The sequence below is a fragment of the Cloeon dipterum genome, chromosome 3 (assembly GCF_949628265.1).
Source record: "Cloeon dipterum chromosome 3, ieCloDipt1.1, whole genome shotgun sequence".
In the NCBI taxonomy this organism is placed as follows: domain Eukaryota; kingdom Metazoa; phylum Arthropoda; class Insecta; order Ephemeroptera; family Baetidae; genus Cloeon; species Cloeon dipterum.
Window position 1 is genome coordinate 28,227,761 of NC_088788.1, and position 23,092 is coordinate 28,250,852.

A 23,092-nucleotide genomic window follows, 5' to 3' on the forward strand; every position below is an offset into this window, starting at 1 on the left:
GACCACTTTGTTATTGCGCTACGCCTTCTTATCATTAATCGGTTTGCCATACTTAATTGAAACTGCCTTCTAATTTATGCAATAACATTATCTGCGAGGTTTTGAGAAATAGTGTTGACCCGTTCTGAAATTTTGGAGTACATAGGTAGTTATTATATCTTAGTAACCAGTTTTATATTCATACATTATATATAAGAGCATGCGTGAGATCGTGGGATCAACTGATCAGGCTTCAGTTAATTTAAAGCTTGAACAATGACCGGTCGACTGAGTGGTCTAGCACAATCAACAAAAACTAGTTCATACTTTATTTCACTTAAATAAATCGTAGTGTGCCTTGATTTTTTTTAATTCTATTGACCAAACCAACTTATTGTTCAACGTTAAAAATAATGAGCTCCAATGTGGTCATATTATGAAGCATTTTGTGAAAATTTTTATTTATTTCTCCCTTCTTATTCTCAACTTGTTAGCTATACGATTAGTATACTGTTCAATTTGTTTGTTTTTTATTGATATACAGGAAATGTAGAAGTACTTCTGTGTACACACGGACTGACGGATCGGGTCTTTAGGCAATAAAGACGACGATAAACAAAGTTGAGCCTCAAAGTACCGCCATGTCGTCACCAGTAATGATGCAAATTGTTAATGGGCTGAAGTCCCGCAACCCTGAAACCAGGGCAAAATCAGCAAAAGAACTGCATCACTATGTATGCTTTATTCTTCTGGCTTAATTGGAATAAATTTATATTTAATTTAAATTTGAAGGTTACTACTGAGTTGCGGGAAGTGTCTGTTGAAGAATGGACAGCGTTTATGGATGAGTTCAACAAGCACATCCACGAAATGGTTAACAGCAAAGACATTCACGAGAAACTAGGTGGCATTGCTGCCATGAGTGAGTCAACTTCAATTTTAGCCAATTATGTTGCTACTTAATTTTTGTTTTAGTATGCTTGATCAAAGGAGACGTTGGAAAAATCAACACAAGAATCAGCAGATTTGCCAACTACCTCAGAAATCTGCTCCCTTGTACTGATATAAATGTGATGCACATGGCAGTCAAGACGATGGGTCAAGTGGCACTGGTCTCGGGCACCAGTACCACAGAGTACTTTGAATTTGAGATGAAACGAGCATTTGAGTGGCTTGCTGGAGACCGAAACGAACACAAGAGACTTGCAGCTGTAAGAAATTAACAGTAGACAACTATTTTGACCTAATTTTATTGTGTCAAGGTGTTGGTCCTGCGGGAACTGGCAGTTTCAATGCCCACCTACTTTTACCAGCAAGTGCAGCAGTTTTTCGAACTTATCTTCAACGGTGTGCGTGACCCTTACAAAGCGATCAGGGAGGGCGCCGTCGAGGCCATTCGAGCTGCTCTTGTGGTCACTGCCCAGAGAGAGACGGCCAAGCAGGCGCAGAAACCACTCTGGTACAAGCAGTGCTACGAGGAAGTCAAAACAGGATTTGAAGAGGCTGCCACTAAAGGCCGCAGTGGTAACTTGGAGGAAAGAATACATGGCTCTCTCTTGGTGATTAATGAGCTCATGAGGTGTGGTCACACGGAGTGGGAGAAGCAGTACGAAGGGCTAAAAGACAGGATCAAATTCAAACCACCACCACCACAAATTGACCAGGTATGCAGAGTGTTAGAATGCCAGTGCAGGTAACCCAGCTGTTTCTCTATCCAGGAATTACTTGGGTTTGGGCTTCGAGTTCGAATCACTCCTAGCTCCAAGTCTCCAGCTTCCTCTCAGCAGAAAATCCACAGGCTGCAAGGCTTAAGTGAAAGCGCAGCCTGCCGCCAGCTAATAGCTGAAAATTTTGACGAGATTTGCACTCAGGCTTTGAGCCATAGAAATTCCCGTTCACCGCACATTCAGTCTGCGCTGCTGAATCTGCTACCCAGACTTGCTGCATTCAACAAATCCAAGTTTTCAAAAGAGTAAGAAACCTAGGTGAAAATTAACACCGGATGCTAACATCTATTTATCCTTGTAGCCATTTATCCGTCACAATGCAACATTTACTGTTTTGTCTGAGGTCGAGAGACAAGGACAGAGCTCTTGCTTTCACAATCATTGGCTTGATTGCAGTGGCGGTCGAGAAAGATATTTTGCCTCACCTGCCTAAGGTCATGGATTTGATCAAAATGGCGCTCCCTGCAAAGGTTCAGTATTTTATTTGTGAAAGTGGCAACTAACTATGGCTTAATTCATACTAGGAGGGTAAAAAGCGTAGCTCCACAACTGACACTCCAGTTCTCAATAAGCGAAGAAACACCCAAGAGCCAGCTGTCCTCTTCTGCATCACCCTTTTGGGCGTTGCCCTCCGCACCTCTCTAGAAGCTGAGGTCAGAATATGACACTTTTATAATGAAACTGAGATAGTTATTTCCTTTAATTTTGTGTAATATCTTTGCATACTTCAACAGGTTCGGGATATTCTGGAGCAAATATTGGCCACTGGGTTGAGCAGCGCGCTTACAACAGCTCTCCAAGAACTGGCTACTGCTATTCCTTCTCTGCGACGGGACATTTCAGATGGTTTACTTAAGATGTTGTCCTTGGTCCTGATGAACCAGCCTCTTCGATACGGCAGCTTGAATCGTCATTCTTCTCACTCTCCTCCACCTATTTCACAAGACGCTGCCGAAATTGAGAACATGGTGCTTGCATTGAGAACCCTTGGAAGCTTCAATTTTGATGGTTTTAGTCAAGGAAATGTGTCCGAAAAAATTCACAAGCTAATATTTCAGGTCACTCGCTGCTGCAGTTTGTCAGGCAGTGTGCAGATCACTACCTGGTTAGTGATAACCAGCAGATTCGGTTGGAGTCAGTTCGCACATGTAGCAGACTATTGGTCCTTGCTCTTGAAGGCCCACAAATGCACGCGTTACAAGCCACTGTTGCTGATGTGCTTGGGAAACTGCTTCTTGTTGGAATAACTGATTCAGGTATTCATTTAGTTGTATGAGTTCTAACATAACTGTAATTTAAAGTATGGACATAATGTGTTTAAACACAAATTGTATTATTTTTTCACTGAAATGGCTGAAATAAAGATTAAATCAATTAAAAAAGGTAATTTTAAAGAAGCTCAAAAAGATGGAACTGCTTATTTATTTTCCTTTCGTTAGCTTTTGAGTTTGTATGCTAACTAGTATATAGTTTACTGCATGTTAAGAAAAAAGGAAAACTAAAATTTATTTTGCAAATACACAGTGAAATGAGCTTTCTTTCCTAATACTAATTAAATTCCCATCACTTTTCTGCGATTTCACATTTCTAGATATAACCAAAAGAAAGGTTATTTATATATTTAAATTTTTTATTTAGCTGTTGATGTAAACTAAAGGAGAATATAAGTTTTGCAGGTTTTGATTAATATCACTGATATTAGCTTGATAATTATACAATTTTCATGCAGATGTTGAGGTTCGGTTCTGCGTGCTGGAGTCGCTGGATGAAGCTTTTGATATGCACCTTGCCCAGGCAGAAAACCTGACCGCACTCTTTATTGCCCTAAATGACGAAGCCTTTGAGGTCAGAGAGCTGGCAATGTGCCTTGTGGGCAGGCTGAGCAACATGAATCCCGCTTACGTCAAGCCATCCCTACGAATGACCCTCACACACCTCATAACTGAGCTCAAGTACAGTGGCTTGGGCAGAAATAAGGAGCAGGCAGCTCGACTTTTGAGTTTGATGGTCAACTCTGCCCCTCGGATGGTTCGCCCGTACATGCAGTACATTTTGAATGTGCTTGTGCCCAAGTTGAAGGAGCCTGAGCAAAACCCGGGAGTTCTCCTTGCCGTTCTCACCTGCATTGGCTACTTGGCTGAGGTCGGAGGATCAGAATTAGTGCCTTGGCTGCCAGAAATGCTCTCTTTGCTGCTGGAGATGCTTGGGGATGGAAGTAGCAATGAAAAGAGGAGTGTGTCTTTATGGGTAAGCTTTTGAAGTTTTTGTGGGAGAATTCTTTCATTTGTTAAATTTAGGTCCTGGGCCAACTTGTGGAGGCAACTGGATATGTAATCGTACCCTATACAGAGTACCCAATCCTCCTGGACACCCTGCTTTCCTTCTTGAAAACGGAACAAAACCCAGCCATTCGCCGTGAAACTCTACGCGTGCTTGGTTTGCTTGGTGCATTGGACCCTTACAAGCACAAAATGAACCTTGGCCAGATTGACGCTCAGTCAGATGCAGCAGTGCTGCTTTCAATCACAGATCAGTCAGAGGCTGAATCGAGCCAAGATTTGAGCACAAGTGAAATGCTGGTCAACATGAGTTCTTCGACCTTGGAAGAATACTACCCAGCAATAGCAATTGCGACGCTGATGCGAATCATTCGTGATCCCACTCTGGCCCAGCATCATACCATGGTCGTGCAGGCCGTCACCTTTATTTTCAAGAGTCTTGGCATAAAGTGCGTGCCCTACATAGCTCAAGTGATGCCTTCCCTCTTGCATGTTGTGCGAGTTGCAGAAGCCAACTTCAGGGAATTCCTCTTCCAGCAGTTGGCCCAGCTAATCGCTATCGTGAAACAACATATCAGGCCATACTTGGACAATATTTTTGAACTCATTAAAGTAAGTGATAGTTTAGAAGCATACATTTTTGAATTAAAATTCATATTTTCTTTCAGGAGTTCTGGATGGTCAGCTCCAACCTGCAGTGCACCCTCATTTTGCTGATTGAACACATTGCTGTCGCCCTTGGATCTGAATTCAAGGTGTTCCTTCCACAACTGATACCCCAGATCCTGAGGGTTCTGACCCACGATAACAGCAAGGACCGACAGGTCACCCTGAAGCTTTTGGCAGCTCTTCAGAAGTTTGGTGGAACTCTTGAGGATTACATCCACTTGGTTCTGCCTCCAGTTGTGCGCCTTTTTGATTCCACGGACTGCCCCGTTGCTGTTTGCAAAATGGCGCTAGAGACTGTTGACGTGCTATCAGATTCGCTGAACTTTTCAGACTTGGCTTCAAGAATTATTCACCCACTTGTCAGAGTTCTGGACAATAATCCTGATCTTAGGCCTGTGGCGATGGAAACTCTTTGTGCGCTCGTCATACAACTTGGAAGGAAATACACAATATTCATTCCGCTGGTACACAGGAACTTGGCAAAGCATAAAATCGCTCATCAGAAATACGAAGTGCTTGCATGCAGAGTCATAAGCGTAAGCTCTCGTAAAAAACTTGTGAGTCACTTTCTTATGACAATGAAAACACAGGAAACAAGTTCCTTAGAAGAAGAAGAACTCCTCTATTCAAAATCTGGACTCTCCAGGAGCAAAAACAGGGAAAACGAACTTTCCTCAATGGACACAACCACGATTAAAAAGTTAAGCATGTCTGCTGCGGGAGCAGCTAAACTCCAAAAAGCCTGGGCGTCCACCAGGCGGGTGTCCAAAGATGATTGGATTGAGTGGCTCCGACGATTAAGTATTGAGTTCCTGAAAGAATCACCATCCCCTGTGATGAAGTCAGTTTAAATGCATGACTTCTGAGATGTATATTTAATATCTTCAATCTGTCATTCAGATCTTGCTGGGTGTTGGCTCAGACTTACTCGCAACTGCCGAGAGACTTGTTCAACGCTGCCTTTGTGTCTTGCTGGACCCAACTCACTCCGAGCCAGCAGGCCGAGTTGATTCAGAGCTTGCAGCAGGCCCTGTTAGTTCCTGATCTTCCAGAGGTCACACAAACCATTCTAAATTTGGCCGAGTTCATGGATCACTGTGATAAGGTAGGTCGGAGCCGACTCGGCTATTTTTTGGTTTCAAATGTGTCTAACCGTTGCATTTTCCAGGGGCCTTTGCCGATCGATACGCAGATTCTGGGTGAACGAGCCATGCACTGCCGAGCATATGCCAAAGCTCTACATCACAAAGAGGAAGCGTTCCACAAGGAGCCGAACAGCCAGGTGATTGAATCCCTTATCTCCATCAACAACAAGCTGCAACAAAAGGAGGCTGCCGCCGGTCTTTTGGAATACGTCATCACCCACAAAGCAGGTGCTGACGTGAAAATCCAGGAGCGCTGGCACGAAAAACTACACAACTGGGAGAAAGCCCTGCACATGTACGAGGATAAGCTGAAAGAGAACAGTGAGGATCTGGAGCTGTCTCTGGGACAGATGCGGTGTCTCGAGGCGCTGGGTGAGTGGGGCCAGCTGCATGAAGTGGCCAGCAGTCGGTGGGAACAGGTCGAGGACCCTGGGAAGCATAAAATGGCCCGAATGGCCGCGGCAGCAGCTTGGGGTCTCAGCCAGTGGGAGTCGATGGACCAGTACGTCACCTGCATTCCCAGGGACACCTTGGACGGAGCGTTTTATAGAGCAGTGCTGGCAGTCCATCGAGGACAGTACACCGCTGCTCAGTTGGTATGTCTCTTTTTGAAATTTAAATCACTGGATTAATTATTGCGTGTTAGCTGATTGACTCGGCAAGAGATCTGCTTGACACAGAGCTCACAGCAATGGCTGGGGAGAGTTACCAGAGAGCTTATGGAGCAATGGTTTCCCTGCAAATGTTGGCAGAGTTGGAGGAAGTTGTCCTGTACAAACTGATTCCAGAAAAGCGCGGTCCCATTCGAAAAATGTGGTGGGAAAGACTCCAGGTACCAATTATTTCTGACTGGGTGAATTGTCGTCAGTAACCTTTGCACTTTGTTATTAGGGCTGTCAAAGAGTTGTAGAGGACTGGCAAAAAATCATTCAGGTTCATTCCCTTGTTGTGACTCCACATGAAGATGTCTACACTTGGCTGAAGTACGCGTCGTTGTGCAGAAAATCTGGAAGGCTGGCAAGTTGATTGTAAAATGATGTAATTCAAAGTGCGTTAACTGAGTCTCTTACAGATGCTTTCGCACAAAACGCTCACCTTGCTGCTAGGAATTGATCCTAGCCTGCAGCCAGACCAACCGTTGCCTTCAAACCATCCTCAGGTTACTTTTGCCTACACTAAACACATGTGGATGTCTGGTCAGAGAGAAGAAGCATTCAAGTAATATCCTTAAAGAAAACAAAATCCTGTTACTAATCTCTGAAAAATTTCCAGTCAACTGCACAGATTTGTACAGTCAACCCTGAATCCGCTTTCGAGCCAGATTTGCCCACAAGAAGATGCTAAAATGCAGGACCGAAGACGCCGACTTTTGGCCAGGTGTTACTTGAAGTTGGGCGAGTGGCAAGAAGCCATTCAAGGGATCACAGAAGAATCAATTCCTGCTGTACTGCAATACTACTCTGCCGCAACTGACCATGATAGTGGCTGGTACAAAGCCTGGCATGCTTGGGCTTACATGAACTTTGAGACAGTTCTCTTCTACAAACAACAGCTGCTGCAGCAACAACAACCGCCACCACCACCAACACCACCACAGATTACAGAATTAAGCTCTCAGAAGTCTATGGTAATTTTAACTCATCATGCATCGTATTCTTTTTTAAAGACTAAACTATTTTAGATGTTTGCTATTAAAAGCGACAAGAGAGTAAATATGATTAAACCATGTATTTGTGAAGCGGTTTTTTACTTGTTTTATATTTCAGACAACTGAAGCGTTGATGGACATAACAAAGAATGCAGTGCAAGGTTTCTTCCGCTCGATTTCTCTGTCGCACGGCAGCTCACTGCAAGACACACTACGTTTGCTTACTCTTTGGTTTGATTATGGCCAGTGGGCACCTGTTTATGAGGCCCTTGTTGAGGGCATCCGCACAATCGAAATCAACACCTGGCTTCAAGTGATTCCCCAGTTGATTGCCCGAATAGACACTCCGCGCGCCCAGGTTGGAAGACTTATCCATCACCTACTCATGGACATCGGCAAACACCATCCTCAGGCCCTGGTGTATCCACTCACGGTGGCTTGCAAGTCCGCGACAACAGCTCGCAGAAATGCTGCCAACAAACTGTTGAAGAATATGTGCGAGCACAGCTCTAGTTTGGTGCAGCAAGCTATCATGGTTAAATAATCCAGTTGCCAACGTTGCTTTTTGTATCAACTTTAGTTTAATTTGTCAGGTGTCGGATGAACTCATACGTGTTGCCATTTTGTGGCACGAACTTTGGCACGAGGGTCTGGAAGACGCCAGCAGGCTGTACTTTGGAGAGCGTAATGTCAAGGGAATGTTTGAAAAACTGGAGCCCCTGCACACCATGATCCAGAAAGGTCCGCAGACTCTAAAAGAAACTTCATTCACACAAGCATATGGCAGGGACCTGCAGGATGCTCAAGAATACTGTAACAGATACAAGGTATCGCACTTTTTGAGGGCACTTAAACCATCAAAACGCCTGTTAAATGCTGATGAGTAAAATTCAGCCAATTTTTACATTCACATCATACTTTTTAATTTTCTTTGATTATTTGCTTGCAGCCTAAAATTTTTAAATTAAATGTTTGTTAAAACTTGCAAATTTAATCATTTTAATTTTTCATCCTTAGGTGTCTGGCAATGTTAGAGATTTAAACCAGGCGTGGGATCTTTACTACCACGTATTCCGACGCATTTCCCGGCAGTTGCCGCAATTAGTTACCCTGGAGCTGCACTATGTCTCGCCAAAGCTGCTGCTCTGCCAGGACCTTGAGCTGGCGGTGCCTGGCTCATACAATCCTGGTCAGCCACCAATCAGAATCGCCAGCATTGTGCCCTCCCTGAGTGTGATTTCATCAAAGCAACGGCCAAGAAAATTGAGCATCAAAGGCTCCAATGGAAAGGAGTACATGTTCTTGCTCAAGGGCCATGAAGATTTGCGACAGGACGAGCGAGTCATGCAACTCTTTGGGTTGGTTAACACCCTGTTAATCAACGACCCAGACACATTCAGGAGAAATCTCACCATTCAGGTAGGCTTCAGTTTTGTTAATAGTCTATGTGAAAGTTGCTCCAGATCTTGCTTAATGTCATTGGTGCATTTCGCTTAGGCTGGATCGTATTTAATTATTTTTGTCTTTGATATAACAACTGATTTGAATAATTTAAAATAATACTCCTTTTAGGCATGATGTGCAGATTTAGTATTTATTTTTGTTAAATTTGCAGCGTTACGCTGTTATCCCGCTGTCAACAAACAGTGGTCTCATCGGCTGGGTTCCTCACTGCGACACTCTCCATACTTTGATCAGAGATTACAGGGAGAAAAAGAAAATTCTACTCAACATAGAGCATAGAATTATGCTTCGGGTATAACTGCTGAACTTAAATTAGTGTACACAGCGCTCATACTGTTTCTGACAGATGGCTCCTGACTACGACCACTTGACCCTCATGCAGAAAGTTGAAGTTTTTGAGCATGCGCTGGAACATACTCAAGTAATACTCTTAAATTTTCATTAACGATTGGCAATTTAAGTTTTTCAACCTAGGGAGATGACCTTGCGCGTCTCCTTTGGCTCAAGTCGCCTTCATCAGAGGTTTGGTTTGACCGACGCACCAACTACACGCGTTCATTAGCCGTCATGTCCATGGTCGGCTACATCCTTGGTCTAGGCGACCGGCATCCTTCCAACCTCATGCTGGACCGATTGAGTGGGAAAATTCTGCACATCGACTTCGGCGACTGCTTTGAAGTGGCCATGACCAGAGAAAAGTTCCCGGAAAAGATCCCCTTTAGATTAACTCGAATGCTGATCAACGCCATGGAAGTGACTGGCATTGAAGGCACCTACCGCCGCACCTGCGAATCGGTCCTCAATGTTTTGAGGTGCAACAAAGATAGTCTGATGGCTGTTCTTGAGGCATTTGTCTATGACCCACTGCTTAACTGGCGCCTAATGGACAGGTTGGTCATTCTAATATTTATAGAATGGGGTTTCAACAGGCTAGCATCAAATCGTGTTAAAAACACGTACTTTCTTGCATTTTCATCTTATGCTTACATTTAGCATTTAGAGGAGTTTCTTCAAAACCAATATTTTTCCATTTATGGTGTCAGAGACTTTTATTGGTGGGTAGTAAATTAATTGCGTTCACGAAATACCTAAAAGCTGAAAAGAAAATTTTGAATTTAATTGTGTCAAAACTATTAATAAATTTACTCCCTGTTACTCTAGAAGATCAATTTCTCCCATTACCTCTGCCCCAAGGGCTAAATGTTTCATACAATATTCGGTAATACCCAGTGGGGAATAACTGGGCTGCAAAAGTGCCCCTGTGAACTTGTAATCTCTTCAATGCAGGTTTTTGATGGTCTATATTTTTAGTGCCACGACAAAAACTAAAACTACCCGATCAAAAACTGGTGAGCCATCAGACATGCTGCCTTCATCCCAAGAAACAGCTGAAATGATAGATGATAATTCCATTAGTCTGGGTGTATCGCAAGCAACAACCAAGAAAAATCTGACCGGAAGCCTGGACAATGGAGAGGGTAAGTTTGAATTGATTATTCATCAAAACAAGTCTGTCAACCACTGCTATAATCTAGAGGGCGCTCAAAATAAGAAGGCTCTCCAAATCATAACCAGAGTCCGAGAGAAGCTAACAGGCCGCGATTTCTCGCACGAATCTGAGGTGCTTACTGTTCAACAGCAGGTAGACTTGCTGGTGCAGCAGGCCACCTCAAACGAAAACCTCTGCCAGTGTTATATTGGATGGTGAATATTTGCAATACTTTGAAATCAAGCATTCTCAATATATATTCTCTCATTCCAGGTGTCCGTTTTGGTAAGGCTTGTTGAAAGATTGAGGAAAATGATTAAATTGCGCTTCATAGTTGATTTTATTACTTTTTATGATGTACATGTTGCGTTGAAGTTTGTAAAAATAAAACACGTTTGTGACTTCAAATAATATATTCTAAAGCTTTATTTTGGAATTCTGCCAATGAAACAATAATATTAGTACATACAATAATAACAGTTTCGCAATTTTGGGTGTGACACTTACAGAGGACTAACAAATAATATCACTGATGAGCTCAGATTTGAAATACGATTGCATTGGAATGAAACAGGAAATCAAGTTTGGATCTTAAAATTACATAAAAAATCTTAAATTATTAGCTGCTCCGAATTTCAACCAGATTGAAATTTTGTGTCACAAATTATTGAAGTCCCATATTCATTAGAATGTGAAGATGCATTCTTTACTTGTTAAGACTTTTTGATCCAATTTGCAAAAACTTGACTTCGGACAAGAGCATGTAGTGCGCACCAAGGCTACTAGTGCCTGTCCCCTTGACTCTCCACCTCTTATCAGTTACATCATAGTGAGATAATACTTGGTGCTATACATACACATGTTAAGAGTTAAATACAAGCAGTAGTAGTTTTGCTGTTACATGAGATCAATCGTAATCTTTGGATATTTCATGTATTTTCATCTTTTTTTGCAGTGGTGGTTTGGCGTTAGAATGCGCGCGCGGTGCTCAAATCAGGAGGCTAATTCATAATCACTCGCAATATCAGTGGCCAGTCCAATTTTGTCATGGCGGGGATTAAAAATGCAAAATGAGTCTCAGGGCAGAATCATAGAAATGTACTCTGTGTCAGTCTTGGGAATTCGTAAATCAAATTGGTAAATTAAAAATTTGTTACCAAAATAATCAGAGATTCAAAGTAAATCATTTGGTCCAAACGAAATAAAAAATGGCCTGTTGACTGACCACACAGGTAACATCTCGTTCCTTAAAATAACTCAGCCTACAAATGCAGCAGCCAATTATCTCCTCGAACAGTATTTACACGAATGAACAGACAGGCAAGCTCCGACCGACTGAAGCTATGGGGCAATGAGATACATCAACCATAATAAATACATTGACTAAAAGAGAAGAAACCGTCTCTATTCCAGTATCAGATTATCACAGAAAATAAAATTGCGGGAAAAGTAGCAAATATCAGCGTTTGAAGCGACTAGAAACAGAAAACATTGACAAGCGTGATTTGCCAAGCGTCTGCAAATGAAAGGGGCTTACAGTGATTCTTTTTATCCTCTTTTAAGTTTTGTCGTTAATTAACCATCTTATTTTTAAATTTATATTCAATGCGGCTTGCTCGTGCTTGCTTGCATTCACTTTGCTGGCTCGATCTCCTCCAATCACTTGGCAGGGATAGGGGCGGGGGGAGGGTTGCTGGCTGGCAGAGGTCGTCGACGCGCCAGTTTAGACCTGATCTGCCCGGCCAGCAGGGGGTTTATCGCGTACAGCCAGTCGTGCACCTCCCGGTCTGTCAACGTCTGCAGCAGATATCCTCTGTGCTTGGTCACCACACTGCAAAAGATCAAAGATTTTTTTATTCCACTGGAAAAAAAAACACTCAAAAAAGCTGAGTAACAAGTTATAAATTTAAAATTCGTGCAATTCAGGTTCTACAACGCTAGAAAAAATTTGAAGGAGATTGCACAACGATGTGTACCTGAATGTGTTGGGAACTTTGACCATGGCCTGCTGGTCCTCAGAGTACTCGACCTGTGCCGTAGCAAGGTTAATGAGGCCTCGCTCCACGGCGTCCTTTTCGTCTCTGAATATGAACACGTAAGGCCTCCTCACCACCTGCAACCCAAAACGAGACAATGAACAATCCACTCGCAGGCTCGCAGGCGCCATTGTTTACGCACCACCCATCTCTTCTTCCAGCCGTTGGTCTTTTCCTCGAGAATGTTGAGGTAGCCTTTCCTCGAGACGACGGGGCTTACCCTGATTTCCTCACTCTCGGGCACATACAGCACCAGGCCCGAGTTGGGGCTTCCCAGGGGGCTATCAAGCGGGTCAGGCAGTGCGGCTCGGGGCAACTTCTCAGGGGAAGGCAGCCTAAACGCATTTGTTATCTGTTAGCGGCAGCTCGTGTCACAAATATATCCATATATTTAACAGTAGATAATTAAGAGAAGTGTTCATCTTTCAAGGTAAAGAACTAAGTAAAGATCCTGATTTCAAAGCAAAAAGAACAGACCTTTTAAATTACAGGCCGTATTAAATCAATGTTATTAAAATAATAGCACAGGACAGTAAAATAATAACTAACCATGATAATATGTGCGGGCGAATAGGCAGGTGGAGCAAACGTTTAGACAGTCCGCTGTGGAAGAAAACGAAATTGATAAGCCAAACTTCATGCACGCCAACCAATAGAAGCAGCAAAATCATAAATGAATGGAACCAACACCAAGTAAAAATTTGATAAATGAGCAGGGACTAACTCTTGCGAGACACTGGATGCCATGGACATCATGCTGCAGCTCATGTCTGATGTTTCGTCCATGGGTGAGGCCTCGCCCTGTTTGTTTTCTGGCATCTCCTTCATCGACCTGCCCTGGATGAGTCGGACACACTTTTGGGTCAACTCTCGTTCCCTCTCGGTCATCTGCCACGGTTCGTACACGTCTTTGCTAGGAGAACGCACCACGGGCACTGGCGGCACGGGGCTCATGCGGCCCTCATTGGTCGCTTTGGCCACCATGTTGCACACCTCCTGTAAAATATTGATTAGTTGCATTTCATCTCATTGCTGTTGGAGTTTTATCAAGTGTAAATTCTTGAAATATGTAAGTTAAATAAGAGGCAAACCTTCTCAGATTTGTTGAGTTCGTGTGTGCGTTGGGGCTGTCGGTCAATGCCGAGTCTTTCTCTAAGCAACAGAAGATGCCTGACTTTTTCAACCTCCTGCAGTCGTGTGAGTTTTTCCAGCTCCCACTGATGGTCAAAAATGAGAGAGTCGCCGCGGGGTCGCCATCCATGTAAGTTTTCTTCGCCTCTGACATATGTGGAGCTTGTGTCCAGCACTCGGCGCTGTCGCCTTTGAACTCCTGAATGAAAAGGTTGCAAATAAGCATGTTTCCTAATTTTTTTTTAAATTATTTCAATCAATTAACTTCTACAAGCCGTGGTAAAAATTAGCTTGCAATACTTTTGGAGCATCATTAGCGCCAGCAAGGGTGCACAAAAATTGATCAAAATATGATGTTTCATGTAGTAGAAATGCACGATGTCTTCTGATGGTAGAACGAAGAAAACGGTTTAGACAAAAAAAAATAAAACCATATGTGGTTCTCTGAGTTTGAAATGTCATGCTAAATTTAGTAGAGATTTTACTCTTTTACCATGCTAGAAAAAATTTTGACGATAAATTTGTTGGCTTGTCTATACAGTCGATTCAAACTTCAAGTCAAACAGTTCATGCCGAATCGACAGCCATAAACTTAGAAAACTGTTAATAAAACACGGTTAAAAATTATTTGAACCATTTGGCAAAGGCCTCTTAAAAATCCTGTACCAATGTTAAGAAAGTTGGCTGAAAATTCCAGTAGCATATGAAATACAAAGTTCATTCAACGCGTGGAATTCAGAGTGGCTTAGCGCCAGACTATGACTTCAAGTTAGATGCTCATTTACCTCATTTCCTTTTCAACATAAAACTTGAAAGTTTTAAAAAGAAACAAAATTAATCTTCCGATTAATATAGTTTGAAAAGTAGAAGCAAGATAAAAACGTTTCTACTGCTGGTGATGGTGCTCTAGGTGCAGGCAGAACTGGCCCATCCACAAATCCATTAATGCATTTCCATTCAGGGACATCAGTCTGCCTAGCAGAGTGCTGACTCTGTCTGCTCATGCTACAGGCACTAGGGTTCCACAAAACGGACAAACCTGGGCTACCTGCTTCCGAAGCACGCTTCAAAACGAGCTCATACACCCCAGACAGTCTGTTTGCCTCAGTGTTCTTGTAGTTTCCACTGAACAAGTGCTTCAGGGACCTTGGCCCAGTCCGTGCGTCTCGGCCGTACAGCACCATGCTCAGGTCTTTCGTCACGATCACTGGACGTCCGCAATTCTCAAGCTGACGACACAAATTCATTAGTTAATATTGATAGCAACCATAAGTACAAGAAATCAATTTTCACTCACTTCCATGTAAGCAGAAATTGTCATGAAAATGTGCTCTCCATTGGCGGTGACCCTGTTGAGGAGAGGCGAGTTGTGCAGCGACGAGTCCCAGGCTGCCTCAAACCGGAACATTTGCCTGTCATCTCCAGGAATCTCGATTACCTCGCCAGGGAACAGCCCAAGCGAGAGGACAGAGTTGTCGTTGTCCTCCTCCTCCGGCTCTGGTGTGTTCCTGATGCGGCCAACTACAAGCTCTCGCACGTCACGCCACCTGAGTTCAGCCGCGTGTTCGTGGACGATGGTGATGCGGAGACGGCGCTGAATGCCTTGGTGAAGCAAGAAGAGACCTCTGCACGGCAGGTCATCACTGTGCTCGACTACGCACGGCACATACTCGCCACTTGGAGCTGCAAAAATTTAATTTGAGTTTTCTTGGTGACCTATTATTGATGAAGAAATTTTTGAAATGCTTTTTAGGAAGTTAATAAAGTGACTCAAAATGCTCATATCGATCAAAAGGCTGGGGAGCACCACTTGCTGGATTTTGCATCTTCCCAGCGGCTTTATGGACAAATGTTTCAATAAAAGAACTCAAGTTGGGAAGGTGAAAAGTAGGCCACATTGGGCCCAAGCTCCTCTGCGGCCACTCAGGCCCCATGTTATCTGCTCGGCGGTGTTAGAACTCGGTCAGCTTATGACCCACAGGAAGTGCTGAGCACATGTTCAAGAAAACAATTCTTCAAAATAGACTTACCAAGCTCGCAAATTTCAAACCACACAAGCACGTCGTACTTGGCGTGCACGTGGCTGGTGCTGGGAGAGGGCAGAGCCCCGAATTTAGGCGATCGAACAGGCTGGCTGATAGGAATGTGCGGTGGCAGCATCCTGCGGGGAGGTTGGCGTCCACTGAAGGAATTAGAACTGTTTATGTTCGCCATCTCCATGCTTAAGGTGAAAGAAATAATTACCAATCCTGCTTGGCCACTTTGTGCAGAGGATGTTGCTGGTAGTGGCCAAAGACCTCAAACACGATAGGTTGCGTCTTGATGTATTCCAGGAATGGTTTTGTCACGGTTACGGTTATCTTCAATTTGGCAAGATTAGCTGCTTTTTAAATTTGGTTAAAAGTAACTTACGTTTTGCACGTGATAAAATCCAAGTGGGGTACCCTTTCCAGTATTCTTAACTGGCTCAGTAGAGAAAGCTTCATCATGGCGATGAAGGAAACTGTGGAAAAGAGGATTAGTCCATCGCAGACAAAATATTTGCACCGGAAAACTCACTTAAACTGGCAGAAAATATCAGCATACTCTGTGGAAACGCCTACTGCCTGCAGCACAGTCACCCTGAAGGTAAACTCGCGTCCCACAGCCAAATGATCAGGCAGCTCTTCGTCCTTAGCATCCGAGGAAACAGAACTGTCTCCACGCCCACTGTCACAGTCATTGACCTCTATTTCTGCAATGAAATATAGTAAGACCTCCGAAGTGAAAAACACCTAATTAATACCTTCTAGTTTCACAGGCTCCAGTTGATGAGTCACGGTCCGTTTTGGCTTGTGAACTTCCTCGTCAAATGCAATTCTTGCTGACTGACGAACTCCGCTAGCATATTCGCTATTGTCCTCTGATGAAATGGTTCATTAGAAAAAGTGCCTGCGTGCTTGACATAAAGTAGTTACCTAATACCGCCTGCACAGCTACCCTGAGCCAGCCTTTGACGTCGCCCTTTTCGTTCACAATGGCAACTTTGTGGATCAGGGGCACAGGATACATCAGGTTGCTGAGGTACACAAAGCCCCGGCCCACCATCCTGAACCAAGGGAACCTGTCGTAAAAGGGGTCCCCGCCGGTCAGATTCTCTACATTGTAGTCGGGGGAGGTAGGAGACAGCTCAGCCTCATTGTGGTACATCTCCCGCATCAGCTCCAGGCGCTGGCTGCAAAATGTAAAGCATTTCATTAAAAAATCTCGCGTGCTCATTTTGGGTTGGAAAATCATAAAAGTACACGCAAGTAGGCATATAGTTATTAAAACATAATACAATTAGTCAAAACAATGTAGGGATCCACACCCTAATCGCTCTTGGCATTAATCACGGTTGTAGACTACAAAAACCAACTGAGCACTTCAGATTTAACATAAAAAACAATTTCAAAAAGACAAATACAGTGTTTGCGACAGTATTGGTTTTCACTATATACAACAAGATTTTGTTGGCTGAGGGCACCAATTTTTCCTAGGACTATGCTATTAGAATTATTATTATTATTATTGCTACAAGAATTCTCAAAACTATAAATTAAATATATGGAATGGAATCCTGGCTATAATCTGATTGTGTTTGGCTCATATGGCAACATGAGACGTTTCATTGTTTTTTCCCTCTAAATTGTGAGAAGTTCTTAAAAGAGAAAGCTCGACCAAACCCCTCTGTGTCCATGCACTGTCCAAGCAAAGAAGCGTCAACCGAAAGAGGCGGAGAGAATCAAGCGAATCGGCTCAGCAATAAAACAAGAACTTGGAGAGTGAGCGAGTGCAGTGCGAAGAGGGATCAAGGTTACGCACATTTTGTTGGCAAGCGCCAGCCTCGAAGGCAAGAGATTAGTAAGGGAGAACTTCTGATTGGCACATGCGGCCAAGCAATGCAACAAATCCTCCCGCGGCTGATCGGGTGTGGTGGGGCTTAGCAGCTCTTGGTTGTAGATCTGCCGCATCAGCTCAAGCCGGTGGCTGCATCAACAGTCCACAATCAGGCACTCTAGCACTAGCTCTTTTGCCTTCAGCTGACTCTCAAGCCAATTCTCATACCATTAAAATTTTGAACGAGTTTGTTTTTGTGTCACACAATCAATCCGTGACTATTTAGAAGTATTTTGTACACATAATTTTTAGCAACCTGGCTATTAGACTAGACTGGCAAAAACAAATGGCTGCCAGGGATTGGCTAACTTACCGCAATTTTTCCAGAGTCCAGTAGTGAGTGGCACCATTCTTCAGATCTTGCACTTCCACTGCAACGATAGTGCGAGCCACAGGACGCTCTTCCTCCTCCTCTTCCTCAGGAGGCATTAGGTCGGGAGGCAAAGGCGAGTACAAGCTGTCCGTCAGCAGCGTGAACTGGAACTGAACCTGGAAATGGTTGAGGCTTAAGTAGCAAATAACTTGCCTTTGACATTCCAACCGACCTTCTTTTTGAGCTCCACGGAAATTGCATTGGCCTCTTTGAGGAAGATGGCGTTGCCCCAGAGGTCATCCCTTAGGGAAGTGAATTGGTGGAATTTCCATTTGCGGAAGGCCCACGCTGCCAACTGATACTCTCGATCGCCCCAGTTGCAAGCTACATCAAAGAGCGGATTCACTGCAATAGTTTGCAATCAAATCCTCTGGATTGAACACGCAAGGCAGAACACAAACCAAATATATCCTCCTCAACATTGAAGTCTTCAGGGGTGTAGGAGCTGTACATGGACATGGTCATGCTTTGTTCCTCGACCTGCCGCTGAAGGGCGTCGATCCTGGCTTCGTAATTTTTGCGTTGCTCCTCAAACAACTGATCGGCCGTCTCTTTTTCGCGCCTGAACTGTTCTTCGAGAACAACCAGGCGCTTTTCCATTTCTATCTTGAGGTCGATGCCCTGCTTCTCTAGGAGCTCAACTTGGGCAAAGTCCCAGTCGACAGTCTCAGTCTCCTTTGGAGTCTCCACCGGGGAGCTCTGGGTTTCCGTGATTTCACTCTTCTCACAATTCTCTCGCCTCTCACGAGCTGCAATATACGTTAATACCTGCAATTGAAGCGACAGAGAGACCTTACCTTGGTCAGGGTGGTTGAACCTGAAGACGTGGTTCTTGCCGAGAATCACTCTGGAGCCTGTCTGCAAGACAATCGCCTCCTTGATCTCCCTACCGTTGACGTAGCACAAAGCACCAGGCATTGGCACAAGTGAAATGACAGATCCCCTGTTCTCGAACACGCAGTGCTCAGCTTTGATGTGCGGCCCACTTAGCTGGATGTCCTGAGCTGACAGAGCGTCTGAGGTACCCACCCTGGTTATGCCGTCCTTGATGTAGTAGAGCAAGCACTCTGACATGAATGGATCTTCATTCAAGTTCACCAGGTGAGGGGTCTGTGCAAAAAAGACAAAAAACGACTTGTCAATTTGAAATACAAAATATCATCACCTCCACAACACAGCATCTACCAATTTAATTTTTATGAATATTATATAGCATTTATACAAAGAACCAATTTGAAGACGACTTCATACTTCATGCGAATTAAATATACATCAGTCTGCTGAGCGTGAAAGACTTTGTTTCTCATCATGATTTGTCTCTTCCACCCTTCCTGACCATGGAGCAAAGCCATTTTAAAGTTAGTTCATGTGTATGATTAATTTTGTATGTTATTCAATAAAAAAAGTTTATGTTTGCATGAATCACATGCTTATTTTTTGAATGATGTACTCTGCAATCTAACTATTTTGAACTTCTTGTGAAACTTTCCCGCTCTCTTTGAATAAAATACGACAATTTCCTGCCTTACCTTCTTAGGCGAAAACACTCCAACAGTTTTTCCATCTTCCTTAACAGCCACACCCATTTCCGCAAAGACGGCTTCCCTCTGCAGTCTAATGGACTCGGTTCGTTTTAGCTTATCCTCCCAGCTCTCGTTAAGCTCTGTGCCCAATTACGAATTTCCGCATCAAATAATCGTAGCGCATTGACCCGAATTAACCACGTACCGGCAATCAATTTCTCGCTGGCCTGCAGTTGATCCACAGCTTCTTCGGCGATGTAGGAAGCAGGTGCAACTTTGTTGCTGCGCTCGCCGTCCTCGGGCTTTATCACCTTGGTCTCGCCTTCCTCCCCTGAAAGTCGTTGATCAAGATTAAGGCTGTTGACGCCTCGCTCGGCTCGGGATTATCAATTGGGTATATATGTATGCTGGTAAAATAATAGTTTGAATAAGATACTACATGCTAAAGCGCGCGAATAACACGTAGGATGGTGAAAGAAATCGTAAGATAAAGAGGTTCTCAGCCAATTTTGAACTTAATGTCTCAATATTTCAGCCCCTCCAAAATAAAGAGACGTTTAGACGGTCGAAAACGCAATTTGCTAACGAAATCACCCTTAATTTATTAGTCCTCACCACCCTAGCACAGAAAATAAATAGATATGTATAGCTACAGTCCTGTTTATCGCTCTTGCTGGTAGTTGCTTTTGCAATGTTTCACATATGTTTGTTTACAAATACAAAAATGCACTTGCACGGTTACTTGAAGAGTGAAACTGCAAAATGAAAAATAAAAAGGGACAAAAGCACACATGTAGATGGAACAGTCTGCTCAGGGCAGAGAGTGTGTGAGTGGAGCAGCCCGTTAGGAAACTAAAAGTAAGAAGCTGACTGATTTGGCTGATTCCTGGCTACTTACTGTTATTATTATTGGGCTCTCTTTTTTCATAAATCACTTTGCCATCGGGGCCTGCTTAGATAGAAGACAATTATTACCACAGGGGCTTCCAAAAAGCGTGGACAGTTTGAATTTGTGAGCACTATGCGAATTTTGGCTGATAATATTGCGACGCGATAGGTTCTCACTCACCTTCTTGCACCTCGATGCCTTCGGCCTTGAGCATTTCTCTCAGCCGCATGATCTCCTCTTTGAGTTCCCGGATGAGTTTGGCGTTGGCATCCTCGTTGACCACTGCCTTGCACACGATCTGCTTGGCACGGTCAGCATACCTAGAAACGCGGCCAGGAAATTGGAGCGGGATGGGAGGAATAGTGCCGGGCTTACCTGAGAGTGGAAAGAGTCTCATCGTAATTAATGTCGGCGGGGCTGATGGCTGCGATCATGGCGGTCTTTGAGTTTCCGCCCAGATTTTCTCGCAGCAGCCACGTCAGCACCGAGTCGCGGTATGGGATGAAATCAGCCTTTTTCTTTTTCTTTGTGGCCTGATAGGAGAATTGGAGTTTACAATGAGTTGAATTTAACATTATATTGAGAATGAAACATATTTATTATGATACTATCGTTATGTAATAATTATGAATTGAACACTCTAGATTTGTCCTTTAAAAACGGTAGCATGGGAAAAAATTGACATCATGTGTCAATAGAGAGGGGAAAAGAGCAACGACTCATTTTTAAATTTGTGTTGGCCGTCAACTTACCGCCTGGAATTCCAGACCAAGGAATTAGTTTGAAATGGATTAGAAGAGATCAAATTTTAGTATTATGACAAACACGAAAGTTTCTCGCTATTTACCATTTCAGCTAAAGCTGATATAACTTTTCCTAGTGTAGTGAGACTTTTGTTGATATTCGCTCCCTCTTTCAGCCGAGTTCCTTTGGCGCCCGTCGAGTCAGCTCGCTCTGAACCAGCCAAGTCCACGAGTGAAATTTTGCTCACCTTCAAACACAAAGAGAACGCGAGTTTGAGGGTCACAAAACTTGAGCTTGATAGAATAGATAAAAAAAACAACGCTGCGTTGCCCACGAAGTAATGAAAGGAGGAAGGTTATGAAATTGGAATAGTTATTGAATTGCATCCCAATACTCAAATCATATTGATGGTATTTTTTCTGCTTTCTCCGATACAAGTCATTTCACAATCAACTGATCTAACCATAGACTTAGTTTATTTTTGCAGCCCCAAGAAAGCTTTCCGTTTCCAAGAAGAACCAAACCATCTCTCCAGATCAATGCGTTTGAGTACATTTTATCCTTACATAGAACACATCCATTCACAAATTCATCTCTTTCTGTGCAGCTCGCTGGTTGCCAGTGACCCGTGCATTAAGGAGGTCGTTATTTTTATTTTCTCGTCTCTCATAAAAAGTCAAATGCATTGCGCTACATGCTCAACGGCTTATTGATCGCGATTGTCATAATGGCGTGACTGGGTGGCTTTGAAATCAACCACGATTCCTCCGACCAGGCGCCAACTTGTCCGCGAGCAAGCACTCCGTACACGAAAGGCTCGCAGGCAAAAATCGAAGCCGAGTCTAATTGCGCCGAGTGAGGCTAAAGCGCATTTCGCTCCAACAAAACACTGCCGACCAAGTTTAGTCTAATTAGATGATCGACCAACGGGCGAGATACCAAGTTATGCAACCGTCGCAGCAGCCGTGTCGGGCAAAATGCCTAGTTCGAAAGGCTGCAGGCGCTAAGGCCGCCTCCCGTCCCACTGTCGGAAGAATCAATAACACTGGAGCACTCATTTCACTACTGGAAACTTTTCAACAAGTCTGCTGCGTCGACAAAGTTCCGCGTACGTGACCGAAATCCGCGAGTTCTGCAATTCGCAAAATGGCGTGTGTGCGCGCCGCCTTTTCACTCCAGAGATTTAATTTGTTAATTTGCGGAGGCACGAAAGGCGCAAAAAGGATCTATCGTGTCAGATCGCGGGAGAGAAAAGTGACAACAACCATGGTGACTGACAAAGCCACATTACCTTTTCAGTAGTGAGCGATGTGTCAGCATCGAAGCGCTGCTGAGTAAAAAATATAGTGAACACTGCGTGAGACCTGCTTGAAGTTTCATTCATGTTTGTAGCGGCGACAGTTCTGTAATCAGAGATGGTTTGCAGCACTTAATGACATGCCGGAGACAAATATATAATACATTTAAGGTGTTCTTTCTTATTTTTGGGTTGTCAGCATGGGCTGAGAATAATCTTCAAAAAATCACAAAGATAAAAAATGGTTAAGTGTATTTTGGTTAAAATCTGACTAAAAAATTAATCCAATTAAAAATGACGAAAGGTCATATTGAAGGAACGTTCCCTTAAATATAAAACGTTTGAAATGACTCACCTGGCTTTGTTTCCTTCATCAATGAGATCGTGGATGTCTTGGTAAGAAGTAACGGCGAGTTTGCTCAGATCCTCGACATATGGGCCTAGCAGCGGGTGTTCACGCACCCTGAGGTTTCCCTTGTTCTTTGGGTTGAGTAGATCACGCACCCTCTCGCAGTAGATCTCCATGTAGCTGACCTCCACTGAGTACTTGATGTCTTCTGAGCAGCTTGATTTTATTCTGCCGAACAGGTCCTGGCAGACCTGAGGGATGATACCTTCCTGGCCCTCCTCCTGTTTTCCCATCATCGTGTACGACTTGCCAGCGCCTGTCTGGCCGTACGCGAAGATGCACACGTTGTAGCCTGATGGGGGATTATTGACAAAGATGAGCAAAATGCTTTTGATACGGTTGCCAAGAATAGAAGGCAAAATTAATATTTAA

The 23,092-nt window shown here is 43.7% G+C and overlaps 2 protein-coding genes across 7 annotated transcripts in view; one reads left to right on the forward strand and one right to left on the reverse strand.

Moving 5' to 3' along the window:
• Positions 1–10,813, forward strand: Tor (serine/threonine-protein kinase Tor). 2 transcript variants are annotated; one of them, XM_065482934.1, is made up of 29 exons: positions 1–145; positions 524–713; positions 772–901; positions 955–1,190; positions 1,242–1,643; positions 1,698–1,951; positions 2,008–2,176; positions 2,231–2,359; positions 2,441–2,714; positions 2,765–2,962; positions 3,436–3,953; positions 4,004–4,597; positions 4,654–5,190; positions 5,245–5,495; positions 5,555–5,759; positions 5,823–6,395; positions 6,446–6,631; positions 6,691–6,816; positions 6,872–7,017; positions 7,072–7,426; positions 7,566–7,982; positions 8,041–8,274; positions 8,465–8,866; positions 9,063–9,203; positions 9,258–9,332; positions 9,386–9,801; positions 10,223–10,389; positions 10,447–10,615; positions 10,674–10,813. In XM_065482934.1, exons 2-29 carry the CDS (start codon positions 621–623, stop codon positions 10,687–10,689), a joined length of 7,413 nt encoding a protein of 2,470 aa, XP_065339006.1. In that variant the 5' UTR covers positions 1–145; positions 524–620; the 3' UTR covers positions 10,690–10,813. The 2 variants fall into 2 exon arrangements, with proteins under 2 accessions (XP_065339006.1, XP_065339005.1); XM_065482933.1 differs by having other exon boundaries at positions 4,654–5,495.
• The window catches only part of unc-104 (kinesin family member unc-104), a 17,901-nt gene continuing 5,611 nt past the window's right edge, over positions 10,803–23,092 (reverse strand). The window contains exons 5-31 of one of the 5 annotated variants that reach the window (XM_065482939.1): positions 22,667–23,012; positions 22,306–22,417; positions 21,118–21,261; positions 20,646–20,803; positions 20,451–20,590; positions 20,280–20,330; positions 19,587–19,712; positions 19,388–19,521; positions 18,656–18,968; positions 18,260–18,607; positions 18,031–18,203; positions 17,799–17,974; positions 17,411–17,575; positions 16,525–16,781; positions 16,353–16,469; positions 16,127–16,301; positions 15,980–16,070; positions 15,812–15,927; positions 15,598–15,764; positions 14,865–15,250; positions 14,607–14,796; positions 13,528–13,766; positions 13,161–13,432; positions 12,986–13,039; positions 12,579–12,771; positions 12,377–12,513; positions 10,803–12,231 (exon numbers count right to left, since the gene is read on the reverse strand). In XM_065482939.1, coding sequence (XP_065339011.1) covers positions 12,060–12,231; positions 12,377–12,513; positions 12,579–12,771; positions 12,986–13,039; positions 13,161–13,432; positions 13,528–13,766; positions 14,607–14,796; positions 14,865–15,250; positions 15,598–15,764; positions 15,812–15,927; positions 15,980–16,070; positions 16,127–16,301; positions 16,353–16,469; positions 16,525–16,781; positions 17,411–17,575; positions 17,799–17,974; positions 18,031–18,203; positions 18,260–18,607; positions 18,656–18,968; positions 19,388–19,521; positions 19,587–19,712; positions 20,280–20,330; positions 20,451–20,590; positions 20,646–20,803; positions 21,118–21,261; positions 22,306–22,417; positions 22,667–23,012 — 4,952 coding nt within the window. In that variant the 3' untranslated portion in view covers positions 10,803–12,059. Of the gene's footprint in view, positions 12,232–12,376; positions 12,514–12,578; positions 12,772–12,985; positions 13,040–13,160; positions 13,433–13,527; positions 13,767–14,606; positions 14,797–14,864; positions 15,251–15,597; positions 15,765–15,811; positions 15,928–15,979; positions 16,071–16,126; positions 16,302–16,352; positions 16,470–16,524; positions 16,782–17,410; positions 17,576–17,798; positions 17,975–18,030; positions 18,204–18,259; positions 18,608–18,655; positions 18,969–19,387; positions 19,522–19,586; positions 19,713–20,279; positions 20,334–20,450; positions 20,591–20,645; positions 20,804–21,117; positions 21,262–22,305; positions 22,418–22,666; positions 23,013–23,092 lie in introns of all 5 variants that reach the window. The other 4 variants (XM_065482936.1, XM_065482935.1, XM_065482941.1 and 1 more) reach the window with 4 other exon arrangements.